This window comes from Engraulis encrasicolus, chromosome 8 (assembly GCF_034702125.1).
Source record: "Engraulis encrasicolus isolate BLACKSEA-1 chromosome 8, IST_EnEncr_1.0, whole genome shotgun sequence".
NCBI lineage: Eukaryota > Metazoa > Chordata > Actinopteri > Clupeiformes > Engraulidae > Engraulis > Engraulis encrasicolus.
Window position 1 is genome coordinate 30,761,283 of NC_085864.1, and position 17,500 is coordinate 30,778,782.

Consider the following 17,500-nt stretch of genomic DNA (forward strand, 5'->3'; position numbering starts at 1 on the left):
ACTCCAGGAGGAATATGCTAAGGAAATCGTAATTCAAATCGTTTTTAACAAAAACGGAAATCACGCAATCGACGGTATGTTGAACACGCCGACTTATTTAAGCAATCGACATAATCGATTACGTCGAATAGTCGGGACAGCCCTAACCAAACCCAGAGATGCTACATCAAGAGCCCTGGCCTCTCACTCTCCCTCTCCCTCTCCCTCTCTCTCTCTCTCTCTCTCTCTCTCTCTCTCTCTCTCTCTCTCTCTCTGTCTCTCTCTCGAACACACACGCGCTCTCTCTCTTTAGTCTTTAAGCTCTCTTGCCATCTGTCCATTACTTTTCTCCCTCACTCTCTGTTTTTTCTACCTCTATCTCTCTCCCCCCCTCTCTCTCTCTCTCTCTCTCTCTCTCTTTCTCTCCCCACTCCTTTAGCATTTTCTATCTTGCTCATTGTCTCTTTTTGTCCTCACTCACTTCGCCTCTTTCTCATACCCATTTCTCTCTCTCTCTCTCTCTCTCTCTCTCTCTCTCTCTCTCTCTCTCTCTCTCTCTCTCTCTCTCTCTCTCTCTCTCTCTCTCTCTCTCTCTCTCTCTCATCCATAGAGGAGGCCATATAAGGCCAAAGTCTGAGAATGGGGTAATAAACTGTAGTACTGACAGTACAGTACATGGGGACTAGGCTGGCTACTCTAACTGTGGGAAGGTACAGTATGCACACAGCTATAAAAGTTACAAAAACAAGTTATAAAATTTAAAAAATTCCATCCTCTGTGACCGATCAGTCAGTGTGGGTTTTTCCGCAATGTGCAATTGCAGTGCAGAGACCGACTCTGATTGAACAAGTGAATGGTGAAAGGTGCTGTCTGATGAGAGTGTTACAATCACCACAGCCACACACAGAGGCGGAACAATTGCACACGGGGCCCCAGGGCAAGACACTTGTAGGGCCCCCCATACGGCCTGCCAAGGGTCACAATAGGGCCCTCAGCATGAATACAGGAGGGCCCTAATGCCCTGCTCGCCCTCCCTGATGCTCCGCCCCTGGCCACGGCTACACACTCGCTGGGAGTGCTAATCATGATGAAATTACACAATAGAGGGTGTTAGCTGCGGAATGAAGTGCTTACAGAGGGTGTCACTACTATGGCTGACTAGCATAGTACTTCCTGGGAAGTGCTATCACACATACCGGTACGCATGCTTTTCAAGGTGTTGCTACAGCACAAGGCACGCTTGAGGTTCCTGTCTTAAGTACGCTCGGTGGAGTCAGGGTCACTTCCTGTTACGCACCGTTCTAGTCTGTGCGACGACAGGCAGCATTACAGACATTCTTCAAGTGAACCGTTATTGGATCATGCCATGGGCTAATCCGGTCACAAGTTTTCATCTGGATATCCCAATTTATAATCCAAGGTCACTAGGGCAGCGCCATTGCTGTTTTGGTCACTTTTGTTAGTGCCAAATCATTCAGAAGGGCAGCCTAACTGGAACTAGCAGACCGGATATGCTGTGAAAGTATGACAGACAAACAATGAAGTTTGACGAATAATGAGATGGATAAGGTGTTGAGAAAAAGAGAAAAGATGAGTTGCGTCTGTGGGGTAGTAGTACGTAAAAACCTTCAGGTGCTCATCGTATTCCAAAGTTGAAAAAACTTGTAGTGGAGAGAGAGAGGGTCCGAGGCACTCTAGCCTCATTATTGGGGCGACTGAGTAGTGCATAATGGTTGAATGCTAGTTCGATCTTCAAGTGTTAAAAATAGAAGTTATTTCTAAAATGGCACGATATAGGAAAGGGGGGATGCCTGTTTTAGAGGAAGGAACTTTGACCATTTTTCATTGCAGTGCGAATAGCATACCCCCTCAAATCAAGTACTGGCTAAATATAACAGTGGCTCTGTGTCATCAAGGGGCTAAAAGCCAGTAGCTGTGTGGCTTTACATGTGAAGCATGGGAGGGTAGTGTCTCTGCTACATGCTGCAGGAAGTGGTGCTGGTGGTTGGCCACACCTTCCTGATAAGCAGACTGAGCTGAGCACTCAGCACTCCCCAGGAGCTCGTCTTATGAGCAGTGTTGCCAGATTGGGCGGCTTCCCGCCTAATTGGGCTGCTTAGGATGAGCGTCTCCAAGTGAAAGTGGCATTTAGCGGGTTTCTATGCAGATTTATGGACATAGAAATCAACAGAATTTAGTTCAATTTTGGGCAGGATTTAGTTCTTCCAGGCGAGTTTTCAGCATTTATTGGGATGGAAATCGTTAATCACATCTGGCAACCCTGCTCATGACAGGTTGCAGTAGGGCCTACAGGACAATGTCAGTACACGGTGGAGTGGCTGAGAGGTCCATTGAAAGCAACGATAAGAGGAATTTTCATTGTTCTTGGATAAAATTCCTTTGTTATCTGCTGTTATGCTAGTGTGTGTCGTTGCGACAGAGTTAGCAAAGCGTACATGTGAGACACACCCTATCTGCTGCCCTGGTGTGCTCTTGCCCATCATTCATGTGAGGGTAATTTCTTAAATGGCTACAACTCAAACTGGGTGGAACTTTCACTTTCCTGGAGAGCTGTATTTCCAATCTCTGCCAGTTTAATAGCTCTTGGAGCAAATTCCTCCGTTATCGTCTGTTATGCTAGTGCTAGCTGTTGAAAGTGTTGGTGCAACAAAGTTAGAAAAGCATACAAATCTGTCTGCTGCTCTGTCGCTCATGCTGTGTGGGTAATGGGTTACAACTAATATTTGAGTGGAAGTGAAGTGTTGAAATACCAAGTGACATTTCAGAAAACTGTACAAATTAATGTTTAAAATAATGTTGTCAAATAAAAATTGTACAATGTAAACAGAAATGCTTAAATTGTATTGTCGAGTACAACAATTCCAGGTAAGTCAAAATAAGGAAGGATAATTGTGAAGTTTAGTACATTTTTAGATATAAGGTCCATACGGTCTGTATATTCTCAAAAAAAAAATGCACTTAGCACTTTGTTGCTGAACTCTTCAGTTTCAATCTTGAGGAATGTTGTGATTCTAATCTCTACCAGTATAATTGTGCCTCAGATCAAACTCCACTACAGGACACTTTGGCAAATCGCACCGGATTCACCGCCTTCTGATTCTTTAGATGTAAACCTTAATGTCAAGATAAGAATTGCGCCCTTTCAGCTCAATACAGGACGTAATTTTGTTTCTAAATATGGGACGATTCCTTATTCCAAGTGACAGTTGGTAACCCTGCTATCTTATGGTAGTTATTTTATGGCCCTGAGGGTGTTGGCACAGCAGAGGCGACATGGGAAGTGTGTTGTCCTTGGCTTGTCAGCCGCCTGGTGATGTGATGTGTCACTGTGGTGCTCACCCCGTCCTCGTCCTCGATGATGTCCTTGCCTATGGAGGCCAGCGTGGTCCACTTGCAGTTGTTGGTGGCACGCACGGCACAGCGCTTGTGGGCTTTGAACTTGCACACTGTAAATACACACACAAGACGAGATGAAAGACATGGCTTGAGGGGTAGCAATAAATACAGACACATACTGTGTATCCGTAGATACACATACACATAATTCAGAACTTAACACAGTGACTAACAGGAGGACCCATGGGATGCTGTAATACAGTAGTATTTGGAACCCCATTATTAATTTTTTAAAAGTACTGATCTGGGGGGTTTTATTTGTACTTTTATACGACAGGACAGTGAAGGTGGTGACGGGAAGCGAGGTTGGAGAGAGAGACGGGGGCAAAGGGCCCAGGTCGGACTCCGAATAGAGCCCGGGTCGGCCGCGTAGTAGACGAGTGCCCTACTATTAGCAGTAGGGCCTTGAAAACACCTTATTAACCTAGTAGTACTACACTACAGCGCCTTAAGTAACACATTATGACTTGGTCATTGCCATTCTGGCAACAGCAAACGTATAACAGGGGGGATGTTTGCTGTGTTGTGCTGTTGTGTCCAGTATGCGCGTCGTGAAAGCTTGTTGTCAAGTCGATGTGATGACTTCCAGTGCGTTAGTGTTGCATTCCAGCGTTAGTGTTGCACAAAGAAACTCAAGAGAAAGAACAATCTCATGGCGGGGAATGCATTGGCCACGGTGTAGTACGGGGGCGTTGCCTGAGGACACGAGTGGATGGAAAATTAACTCCCTTGCGCATGGTCATTGGTCATCCATCCACGATGGATGCCATTTTCGTACTCCGTAATTTGTGGCCAAGTAACGGCAGCTGTTGGTCAGCAGTAATTGCTGGGGGTAATTAAGGACAGGTGACAGACATTCACGCTGTCCTATGACCTGTTCCACAGTGAATAAGATTTCCGTACTCCCCTCGCCATCATTTCCTACTACGCTATTATGACGTGAGTAAGCCCTCTTGTCTCAAGCCTCTTTGGTGTTGCATTAACAGTACAACATGTGGTGTGTACACACACATAGCAGGGGTGGAACTTAAGTTTTTTCCCCACCAGTCACTGTAGCAGGTAGATTTCAAAATCTACCAGTCACTCCCTGTTTTTACCAGTCAAAGTGACTGGTGGGTTGAAAAATGTACCAGTCACCACTGAAATTTACCCGTTATTTGCAGGTGGACGGGTGCTTATTTCCATCCCTGATACACAGGCACACATTTACACAGAGCTTAACATAGACAGACACACAAACACACCCACACACAAAAAACTAATTGTAAATTCAAGTGACAAGTGGATTCACAGGTACTGTAACACAGTACGAAGCACCCCGTGTGTGTGTGTGTGTGTGTGTATCCAATGGTAGACGGTTGTGGGGTGCGCAACTTGGGTATCTCTTGTGCAAACGGGGTGTGAGTGCAAGTGTGTGTGTGTGTGTCTGTGAGAGAGAGAGAGACACAGAGAGAGAGAGAGAGAGAGAGAGAGAGAGAGAGAGAGAGAGAGAGACACAGAGAGAGAGAGAGAGAGAGAGAGAGAGAGAGAGAGAGAGAGAGAGACAGGGGCCCAAACACATCTGAGTCTACTGTAACCCACACTTCCTCAGCCGGGTTGGATTGGGTGGCAAGGCCATTGACTGCTGGGCCAGGGTGAGATTTCATCATGTCACCGATATAGTGTGTGTGTGTGTGTGTGTGTGTGTGTGTGTGTGTGTGTGTGTGTGTGTGTGTGTGTGTGTGTGTGTGTGTGTGTGTGTGTGTGTGTGTGTGTGTGTGTGTGTGTGTGTGTGTGTGTGTGTGTGTGTGTGTGTGGGGCGCTTCACGAGCCGACGCTGAGAGATAAACACACACCTCTGTCACCCTCCGCACGCACACACACACACACACACACACACACACACACACACACACACACACACACACACACACACACACACACACACACACACACACACACACACACACACACACACAGCCTTTCCCCGTTTCCTAATGACAGCACTTGGCACCAAGCGGACACACCAGGTGCTAACCTTAGCTACCACAAGAGAACGCCAGCAAATTAGATACCGATGAGAGACAGACACAGAGAGGGGAAATGGAGATGTAGGGCACGTAGAGAGAAAGGGAGAGAGAAGAAACAAGACAATTGAAAGGGCAAGGTGGGAATAACAGAAGAGCTAGAGAAGCGATAAAAGAAGAAAAAAATAAAAGGCAATAGCCTAATGCGGATCGGTCCGTCTGTGGAACGCTTTACTCTTTGTTGGGGAAAGAAAACATTTCTACCATAGTACCACACTAATATACGACACTGCAGAGTAATACATTATGACTTGGTCATTGCCATTCAGGTAACAAGAAACTTAAAACAATGTCTTCTTAACGCAATAGACTAAGACCTGAAGAAAAAGTAAAATAAAAAAGTAAAACATTATGAATACAACAAAAAAGTTTAAAAAGAAGTCTTTCTGGGGATTGGGGATTTTGGGAAAGTCATATACAAGTAAGAGAGAAACAGCAATGTAGAAACAGCAAATTAGCAGGAAAGAAAGAAAGAAAGAAAGAAAGAAAGAAAGAAAGAAAGAAAGAAAGAAAGAAAGAAAGAAAGAAAGAAAGAAAGAAAGAAAGACAGGGGGTTCTGACGTGTTAGGAGGTAGAGCACGGACAGGCTTCTCATTCATTAGCCTTCCGCTAAGCAAACAGAGCAGTTTATTCATAGCCACTTGAAGTCTTTACGGCTATAAAAAGAAACTTGCTGTTTGTTCTGTTCCCTCTCCCACAGGGCTGACTTGAACTGAAACCGAGTGCGTCCCTCTGCGAGTGTGTGTGTGTGTGTGTGTGTGTGTGTGTGTGTGTGTGTGTGTGTGTGTGTGTGTGTGTGTGTGTGTGTGTGTGTGTGTGTGTGTGTGTGTGTGTGTGTGTGTGTGTGTGTGTGTGTGTGTGTGTGTGTGTGTGTGTGTGTGTGTGTGTGTTCTCCCCCCTTCTCTCACGCTGGCCACAGCATTCTTTGGCATGCTCGGCGGGGAATGATGACATCAGCAGCCAGACAGGAAATTTCTGCTGGTCCCCCTTCGAGGAGAGGAGGAGAGAGGAGTGGAGAGGAGGAGAGAGGAGGAGAGAGGAGGGGAAGAGACGGGAAGGGAGGAGGAGAGAGGAGGGTAAGAGAGAGGAGGAGAGAGGATGGGAAAGGAGGGGAAAGGAGGGGAAGAGAGGAAGAGAGAGGAGGTAAAGAGAGAGGAGAGAGGGGAAAGGAAGGGAAGAGAGAAGGAGAGAGGAGGGGAAGAGAGAGGAGGAGAGAGGTGGGGAAAGGAGGGGAAGAGAGAGGAGGAGAGAGGAGGGGAAGAGAGAGGAGGTAAAGACAAGAGGAGGAGAGGAGGAGGGGGTGCATTGCTGACGGGGATGCTTATTTTGGGGATTGCTCGTTAATCGCCGCAGTGGAATTTGTGTGCCTATGCGCGTATGAGAGAGAGGGAGCAGGAGAAGGAGGGGAAGAGAAGGAGAGAATGAGAGAGGGGGAGAGAGAGATAGAAAGTTTGTGTGTGATGGTGTATGTGGCGTGAGAGGAAGAGAAGGAGGTAGAGAAAAAGAGAGAGAGATTGTGTGTCATTGTGTGAATAAGACGAAAAGAGAGAGGGGAGAGAGAGAGAGAGCATGTGAGAGAAAGTGTGTGTGTGTTTGTGAAAGGAAAGCAGTAGACTAAACGAGATTAAACGAAAAGAGAGAGAAAAACAAAGAGTGCTTAAGGCAGAAAAAAACAGGATGGAGAAGGAGGAAGAAAGAGAAGATTGAGTAGGATATAAATGAAAGTGGAAAGTCTGAGGTTGAATTTAGAAGGCGCAGCTGCGATAAGAACAGGCCTATATGAGTACACTTAGACAGAAACGGATATACGAGTCAATACTGAATTGAGTGTGTGTGTGTGTGAGAGTGCGTGAGCATGTGTGTGTGTCCGATTCGACATCAAAGTAAGCTGCCAACAGATTATCCAACTTCATGTTTCAACACCAAACAAATACACACATGTACAGTCGAACAGTTGCGCGCACACGCACCAACACACACACGCACGCACGCACGCACGCACGCACGCACGCACGCACGCACGCACGCACGCACGCACGCACGCACGCACGCACGCACGCACGCACACACACACACACACACGCACACACGCACACACACACATGTACGACACACACGGCACACAACACACTCCATTTCAACCGAACCCAAGTCACAATGCAGTTCCTTTCACTCAACACGTCCTACTGAGAACAAACACGTTTTGTGTTTGTGTGGGTGTAAGTGTACACTGCACACACCTGCTTCCTCAGGACGCACTGGTTTATGGGGACAATGAGGTGACACAATTAGGGACACTTGGTGGGGAACGTTGTTGGGAGGGGGACATTAACCAAAGACATTCGTCATGCCGTGGCCAATATAGAGACGTCTTTGGGAATCTATTTTGGGTTACTGCAATACATGGGTTTATCATTTTGTTAATAACCTGACTGCGCGAACCTAGCTGCGCACAACTCAACTTCTGATTGTTGGAAACCGTATTCGGTCAAAAAATTAGCTTACGTGGTTGGCTGCCAGTGTCGTGACCCTCCTCATAACGTCGTGTTGATAAACACTGAGAACCTATGTATAAGGCCGAACCCTCTCTAAATGAACAGCGAGTCAGAGGAGAGATGTGCTCTCTCTAATGGCTGGGGGACATGACAAACATGTGGTTGAACTCTCAACAAAAAGTTGATTATAGTCTGGAAATTTGTGCTGCTTTTTAACAAAATAAAACGCGCTGTTATAAATTTGCTGTTACCAGAATGGCAATGACCCAGTCATTTTGCTTTACTACAGTTTTTTTCAATTGCTAACAAGCTTTTGTCCAAACCTCAGCGACATTTGCAAAACTCTTAATACAGTTAGCACACCAAGGGCTTTCCATTGCCATACAGTTGACACATTACATGCCCTTTTCACATTAGCAGTCAATGAATGCATTTCTTTGTGTATGTTTAACAGTGTGTGCTTTTGAGAAGAAAATGAACAGTTTGGCCAATTGTGCTTGGTAGGTGGTAGTCTGTGTTAAGAGTTTACAAAAAGTATCCAAAGTATGGGTAAGCGCTTGTTAGCAATTGAAAAAAACTGTAAAGGCCCTGTGTTATATCAGTGTAGTACTATGGTAGTCAACTTATCAATGACTATTACAAACTTCCACTGGTAGAACAGCGTGTTTTTTTTGGTATTTTAAAGGTGCGTTTTATATAGGGGTGGGCATAGATTAATTTTTTTAATCTAGATTAATCTCACTGTAATTATGAAATTAATCTAGATTAATCTAGATTAATCTATATCAAAATGGCTCATTCAGAATAGGCACGCTAGCGAAATAATGACGAAAAAACCCTAGGGGGTTTCTTAAGATGGTGCCCAGAGCTCATCTCTTTTTTCCAAAATGCATCTCATCATCAAAAAAATGGTTGATATTTGGTGATGAAAAAAAAAAATCACTGCAATATTTGAAAAGTGTTTTGAATGTTAGGAAGCATTTACAGTCATAATATACTGACATTTCAAAATGAACAGTGCTATAAATTGTAGAGGCAATTATACAGATAAAGCTATCAAACATTTAGACTATTTAAACAAAATGACCTCAGCAATTCAGCATTTCTAATAGAGAGAGAGAGAGAGAGAGAGAGAGAGAGAGAGAATCTGCCACTGACTGTTTAAAAAGGGCAGCGGCTCCTTTAGAGAGGGAGGAGCTGCGCAGCAGGTAGCCTACAGCAAAGTCAGAGCCAGGCTACTAGATTTCCAAAGCTAGTTCTAGACCCTAAAGCACTGGCCCACATCGATTTGGCCTAAACCTGTTGTTCTCTGCGTTAGAATACCAGCGGAGTTACAACTCCAAATGAATTCAGTTTGCAAAAAAAAAAAAAGTCAAGCGCGACGACCGCGAGGTTGGCTATATCAAGCGCAACAACTGTGTAGGCTATTACCGTCTGACATGAGTCGCAAATGCGCGATCATAACACAAACATTCAGCGAGAGTATATATTGACAGTTTCAGTTTGACAATCTTCAAAATGTAGGCTATATCACACGGAATGTTTTGCAATTATGGCACAGGCAAGATTTCTGGAACAGGACTGTTGTTTGTGTTCCATGCAATGCGTGAGGAAATGTAGGCTATGTCGGGCTGGTACACAATAATGTCTGCTTCACCTCAAACAATAATGTCTCTCTAGTCTACCACTTATGAAAAAGCACTAAAACAACACCTACCACGGCAGAGAGATTAATGTTCATGCAAACACTGTTCATATTTAGTAGGTCTGCTCTGCTGAGCAACAGGTGGAGAGGCGAAGTAAGTGACCGGAGGGCAGTCTGAAAGCGTCTGTCAATCGAACGCTATGGTGAAGCGCATCCCCAAACCCCAAATCCATATTTTGAGAATAGATTAACGTGCGATATTTTCTTTGTCGCGCGATAAGAGTCTCACATTATCGCAGCACGTTAACGTCGATAACGGCCCACCACTAGTTTTATCGCACTGCACAACATGAGCATGATGCAGTAAAAAGATTGTTACATCCATGCTAAGCTAATAGCTGCTAACAGATGACTAGCTCGTGGTAGCGGAACAAACAGGATATTTCTCGCCACTCACCACATTGGTGTCATTAAAGGGGCACAAGGTAGGATGACGTTGTTCGCACAGTGCCCATGGCATGCCTGTCTCAAAATCTACACCTTAATCAAAAAATGCTGTTCAAATAAAATCGCTGTAAGACTGTTTTCACGGAATGCCAGCAGTTGATACAAATCTGAAAACCGTATGTAAGCCGATGTTTTCAAATGAAACGTTTTTTTGCCGTTGCGATGGAGACACAACACGGGTGGTCTTCAAAACTCCCCGCTCCGTTAGCTTCAGACCCAGTTGCCATGTAAATGCAAGACAAGTCAGAAAGAATACATTTGTTGTTTGGTCACATGCAATCGTCCTACTATTAGCGGCCTCTTAAAGAGGCTAAGTGTAAGGTCTAACTGTACCTTCGCAGGAGAGTCCGTGTGAGGTGACTCCGGACAGGGCTTCCTTGCAGACGTTGCAGTAGGTGGGCCTAGCGTGGGAACAGGCGTACCAGTTGTGCATGCCGGAGAAGTGGTCCATACTGTACTGAGTGGTCTGTGGAGAGAGAGAGAGAGAGAGAGAGAGAGAGAGAGAGAGAGAGAGAGAGAGAGAGAGAGAGAGAGAGAGGGATAGAGAGGGGGGGAATGGAGGGGAGAGATAGGGATGAGAAGGAAGAATGATGAATATAAAGAGACACGGTAACAAACAAACAGAAAGAAGGAGACAATCACAACACAGAAGACACAGGAAGAGAAAGAGGCACAGGTAAGAAAGAAAATAGTAAAATAGTATTTGAAGATGTAACTCATTGAAAAATGTGAAAACTACACAAACAAACAAAAACAAGGCATGGTAGAGGAAGCAGGAAAGGGACAGAAGACAGAAGAATCTAGAAACAGACCCAGGAAAGAGAGAGGGGGGCATGAGTGTTCCCCAGGAGATGGAGTGATACAGAGAGAGAGAGAGAAAGAGAGAGAGGGAGAGAGAGAGAGAGAGAGAGAGAGAGAGAGAGAGAAAGAGAAAGAGAGAGACAGACAGAGAGAGACAGAGACAGAGACAGAGACAGAGACAGAGACAGAGACAGAGACAGAGACAGAGACAGAGACAGAGAGTGAGAGTGAGAGTGAGAGTGAGAGTGAGAGAGAGAGAGAGAGAGAGAGAGAGGGCATGCGTGCTCCCCTGGGAGTGACCTCTGACCTCAAAGTGCTCCCTGTTCTGGACGCTCTTGAGGGCCGCCATCCAGTCCTCCATCTCCTTCCTGTTCTCAGCACACAGGATCAGCCGCCTGCACGGAGTGATGATCTACAGAGACGGAGAGAGAGAGAGAGAGAGAGAGAGAGGGGAGCAGAGAGAGATAGAGAGAGGGAGGGAGGGAGTGAGAGTGGTGGGGGAGAGAGAGAGAGAGACAGAGAGAGGGAGAGAGAGAGAGAGAGAGAGAGAGAGGGGAGCAGAGAGAGATAGAGAGAGGGAGGGAGGGAGTGAGGGAGAGAGAGAGGGGCGAGAGAAAGAGAGAGATGGGGAGCAGAGAGAGAGAGAGAGGGAGGGAGGGAGAGAGAGGGGGGAGAGAGAGAGAAAGACAGAGAGACATTAAACAATAATCAACAATATATTTCATTGACACAAAAAATACTCAGGAATTTTAAGATTTCACACAATCTAATGAGAAGATCTAGACACTCTCAAGGCGGAAACAGAGAGGTCTCAAACGCACTCACTCCTGCTCACACCTATAGGGCACATTCAAACAGCTCTCTCACACACACACACACACACACACACACACACACACACACACACACACACACACACACACACACACACACACACACACACACACACACACACACACACACACACACACACACACACACACACGCGCAAGCTGTAAGCTTTCACACCAACTAGAAAGCCACAAGGAAAGTGATGATGCAAGTCGTTTAAGTGAAGGAAACAGACTCTTAGAAGGACAACTGTGACCGAGGGTGTTTAGACAGTCGAAGCAGAGAAAACAGATTACAAACACAGCGAATGACAGAGAGAGAGCGAGAGAGCGAGAGAGAGAGAGAGAGAGAGAGAGAGAGAGAGAGAGAGAGAGAGGGGGGGGGGGGAGAGAGAGAGGGGGGGGGGGGAGAGAGAGAGAGAGAGAGAGAGAGAGAGAGAGAGAGAGAGAGAAAGAGAAAGAGAGAAAGAGATAGCACGCACATGCACAGGCACAGGCACAGGCACACACACACACACACACACACACACACACACACACACACACACACACACACACACACACACACACACACACACACACACACACACACACACAGTGAAAACTCTAAAGCCACGAGTAAAATGATGACGCAGGATTTTAAGTGAAGGGGACGAAGCCCTTAGAATGACAAGTGTACTAAAGGAATGTTTACACAGTCTAGACAGAGAAAAACAAGACAGATTACACACACAAAGAAACAAAGAAAAATGACAGGCCAAACAGACCACACACACACACACACACACACACACACACACACACACACACACACACACACACACACACACACACACACACACACACACACACACACACACACACACACACACACACACACACAAGGACAAACCAGACAAAGTCACAACTCAAATGGGCCCACGAACTGGGAGGAATTCACACACACCCGCACACTCGCCTGCGCACACACACAAAACTAGACATCAAATAAGATTACACACTAAATCTTGCCGTATTAATTCAATATTTGCAATGTTGAAATGTACACACACACAACCAGACAGGGGCCATCCGACAGAAAGATTACCAGACGTCAAACGTAAAAGTACAAAAAAATAAACGCTGTTTCCTTCCAACACAGGTAACTTATCTGAATAAAGAGTAGACCTGTGTACTTGTCTTGGCTAATGCTGCACTGTTTGGATCAAATTTGTAGTGAGTTCTTAATAAATGTTTAGTGTTTTTCAGTAACAACACAGGACATCTATCTCATTAGATACAATGGAGTAAATGGGGTAACAAGTTACACTATGTAATATCATGTGCTAGTGTTGTACTTACACCATGAATTTACTTTTACTCTTGACACCTCTGAAGATTACAATTTCATAAGGAACAGAAGCGATTACAGAATCTACCAGGAAACAGCAAGAGAAGGATGCCGATGATGTGGGACTTAAAGATGACACAAACCCAAAAGTCCTGACAAATAGAGTGACACTAACGTCACTAAAAGTGACGTCCTGGACTTTGAGAAAAAAATGACGGAAAATATTTCAGAAACAAAATTAACAGTGCCAAATAACACAAGGGATTTCTAAGAAGGAAGGTGACGATAATGGGACTTTTAAATGACCAAACCCCAAAACTCCCTAAGACAGGATGACACGAGTGTAGCTAAAAGTGACTTCCTGTGTGACGGGAAGCCCAGTAGAAACATTATATCGTGTATTACATCTCTGGGGGTCACACCTCCCCAAGGGGGCCGGAGAGGGAAGCACTTCAAAGTCAGACAGAAATAGAAAGATGACAAATATGGAGAGGGGCAGGAGAGGATGGAGGGATAGAGAGAGAGATTAAGGAAGAGAGTGAGAGAGTGAAAGGCATGGACAGAGAGGGAGCAAGAAAGAAAGAAAGAAAGAAAGAAAGAAAGAAAGAAAGAGACGCCTGCAAGAGGCACAGCAACAGAGAGAGACAGAGTATGAAAGAGAGAGAGCGAGAGGGATGGACAGAGAGAGAGAGCACGAAAGAAAGAAAGAAAGAAAGAAAGAAAGAAAGAAAGAAAGAAAGAAAGAAAGAAAGAAAGAAAGAAAGAAAGAAAGAAAGAAAGAGACGGCAGCAAAAACATAGAGAGAGAAAGAGAGAAGGAGAGAAAGAAATAGAGAAAAAAGGAACGAGGGAACGAGAGGACGAGAGAGAGGGAAAGGTTGCGAGCGGTCATATGTGATGTTTTTGTTTTGAGTCATGTGAAAAGCCCAGAGGATAGGAGCAAAGCTAGCTGCCCTGACGTACTGTACAGAGCAAACACATCATCATCATCATCATCATCATCATCAGGGGCTTTGGGCCCAATATAGCAACAGCATGAGAGAGCCCTCGCTAGGCCTGAGGACAGACACACAAGCACGGACACACTCACAGACACACACACACACACACGCGCGCACACACACGCAGAGACATACCGATACACACATAAACATGCACATGTACACGCACACACACACGCGCGCACACACACGCAGAGACATGCCGATACACACACAAACATGCACATGTACACGCACACACACACGCGTGCGCACATGCACACACAGACACATACACATACACACACACACACACACACGTACACAGACACACATACACACACACATACGTATATATACTGGCTTAGAAACACATCTCACACGCAAACATTCAGGCACACAAGCGGCATGTTGCTCATGGACCCACGTGCGTACATTACACACACACACGCACACACGCACACACACGTGCATAGACACAGACACACACAAATATACAGGCTTAGAGAAACATCTCACACTCACAACCATTCAGGCACATACATTGACACAAGCGGCATCTTGCTCACGGAGTCACGTGCGTACATTACACACAGACACACACAGACACAGTCCCAGGCAGGGACACGCACACACACACACACACACACACACACACACACACACACACACACACACACACACACACACACACACACACACACACACACACACACACACACACACACACACACACACACACACACACACACACACAGTGTGCCCAGCAGGGAAGGGTAACACCCAGGTCGTGTTGTGTAATGCCATGTGCCATGTGCCTGGGAATACAAACAGAGCGGCAGGAGAGGAGAGAGCACATGGAGTCCCTCACACTCACACACACACACACACACACACACACACACACACACACACACACACACACACACACACACACACACACACACACACACACACACACACACAAGCGCAAACACACACACACACACACACACACACACACACACACACACACACACTGAACATACACACTGAACATACACACACAGAGACACAGACACACACACATACATGCACATTCACGCTAGCATCAACACACACAACATGACACGATGAAATTAATGTTGAAATAAAAGATCAGAGCTCAAGGACCAAGCACTCCTGCTCACGCCTAAAGGGCAAACAATCATATCGTCCGGACATTCAAACAAAACACACACACACACACACACACACACACACACACACACACACACACACACACACACACATCACACACAACCACACACACGCATACACACACGAAAGCACGCACGCACACACGCACACTCATACACACACACACACACACACACACACACACACACACACACACACACACACACACACACACACACACACACACACACACACACAGGAAACAATACAGTCTCACATCACATCCAAGGTCCAAGAACCTCACACATTGCGCCACCAAAACAAAGGAAGTGGACATTATGTCCATTATAAAAACGATATAAATTTCATGCAGCAACCATGAAGGACACAACTTGGCCCTGGATGTGGAATAACAAATACGAAAGTCCAGAAGGGTGATTTATAATGGCAATTAAACTCACTCACTGATTCAATGTCCGCTGGGTAGTAGTAGATGTGCAAACATCAAAAACTATTTCGAGGCCAGGCGCAACACAAATGTACTTACAGCTCCATAATATATTATCACTTATTATTAATTAATTATTACACACATTTTACCACTGTGTTACTTATAAAACAATGAAAAACTGAAAGAAAAGTCCGCGAAACCAAGCTCCCGTTGCTCTTTTTTTGATTGTCTGATGAAGGGCATGCTGCCTGAAACGTTACATTAAAAAAAAGAGCAACGGGAGCTTGGTGTCGCTGACTTCTCTTTCAGTTTTTCATGGTATTTTTGCTGGTCCTGCACCCAATCTTTTTGAGACGAATGTGTATGTTTTTCTCTTTTTGATTACTTATAAAACAACTCAACAGGAAGGAATTAATTTCTGCACACTGGCATCCAGCGTATGCAATGATTTCATGTATTGTACTGTATCTCATTATTGTATTTCATGACTAAATATTCAAAATGTTTGAGGACTGAGGAAAAATTTTAGAAGCGCTTTTTTAAATAATAATAATTTTATAATGCTACGTTTCTCTACCCCTTTTCGTCATCAGTCAAGCATATCTACACAAGCTACAAAATTAGGAAGCAAGTGCTGAGCTTACCAATATAACATATATACTTATGAGGGGGTAGCACTACTGCTACACAAATTCAAATATGAAGCTCAAAAAATGAATTCAAGGACTGACTGAAATTCAGAAATTAATTCAGTCACACCTAATACCACAGTTGGATTTAAACCGTGCCATTATGATTGACATAAAGACTGTGTATCAAATGTGGATTCATTCATCATCGGCATACAACACTTCTCATCCCGTAATTTTTCGTAAATAGTAAAATGCAAATTATTGTTTGTTTTTATGTCCCGAGTCCCTCACGGCACATTATCATTATCATGACTATTCGCACGACTGCAACATAATTATTACCACTCCCCTGGAGACTAATAATAATAAAACGTTTTAGTTCAGAAACACTGCAGGTTGTTTTGCATATTTGGTTCCTTTTATGCTCGTAGCCAAATCACTAACACGGGCCAGATATCAGGCAGCAGGCATCAGGCTAGAGCTGCACAATATATCGAAATTGTATCGAAATCGCAATATCAAGAGTGGCGATATGCGTACCGCGAAAATGACTTAATTATCGCTAATTAAAAAAACAAAAAATTCTGTGCAGTCCAATCACTAGCTGAATGTCAACAAGTGCAAAAGAAGCCCGCCATGACCAAAGCCACGCCCCCCAAACAGAACGACTAATTAGTGACCAGAGAAACACTCGGCTATATTTCTGAATATCGTTTAAATATCGTTATCGAGGTATCCAAAGATTTTGAAACTCCTATGCACAATCAGGTTCCAGGTGCTGGTGAAGTGCAGTAATCCGTAATCCAGAAGGATCACCGCACACTGGTGGACTTAATTTTGCTGCTTTCTATTTAGGTGAACAACGCGTTTCGCCTTGCGCTTCGTCAGGTTCACTTTATCGTTATCGAGGTGTTGCATGCTGTTATCGAGCCCTACATCAGGCATCAGGCATCAGTTCCCCGGGCCTCGTAGCCTTAACTAGCCTCTGTGGAAGAGAACTGCTGCTGCTGTGGCTGCAACTGATCTGAGGGTCACATGTGGTTGATGAAGAGACTGGGGATGTGCGTGTTGCATTTTGTGTGTGTGTGTGTGTGTGTGTGTGTGTGTGTGTGTGTGTGTGTGTGTGTGTGTGTGTGTGTGTGTGTGTGTGTGTGTGTGTGTGTGTGTGTGTGTGTGTGTGTGTGTGTGTCGAGGGGGGCTGCTAGGCGCG

General features: G+C 45.1%; 1 protein-coding gene across 5 annotated transcripts in view; it reads right to left on the reverse strand.

Annotated features, from left to right (window-relative positions):
- Positions 1-17,500, reverse strand: part of LOC134454455 (diacylglycerol kinase delta-like) — a 70,248-nt gene that overhangs the window by 33,795 nt on the left and 18,953 nt on the right. For all 5 annotated transcript variants that reach the window (XM_063205456.1, XM_063205458.1, XM_063205454.1 and 2 more), the window contains 3 exons: positions 11,218-11,322; positions 10,443-10,575; positions 3,340-3,446 (listed from right to left, as the gene is read on the reverse strand). In XM_063205456.1, the coding sequence (XP_063061526.1) occupies positions 3,340-3,446; positions 10,443-10,575; positions 11,218-11,322 (345 nt within the window). The remainder of the gene's footprint in view (positions 1-3,339; positions 3,447-10,442; positions 10,576-11,217; positions 11,323-17,500) is intronic.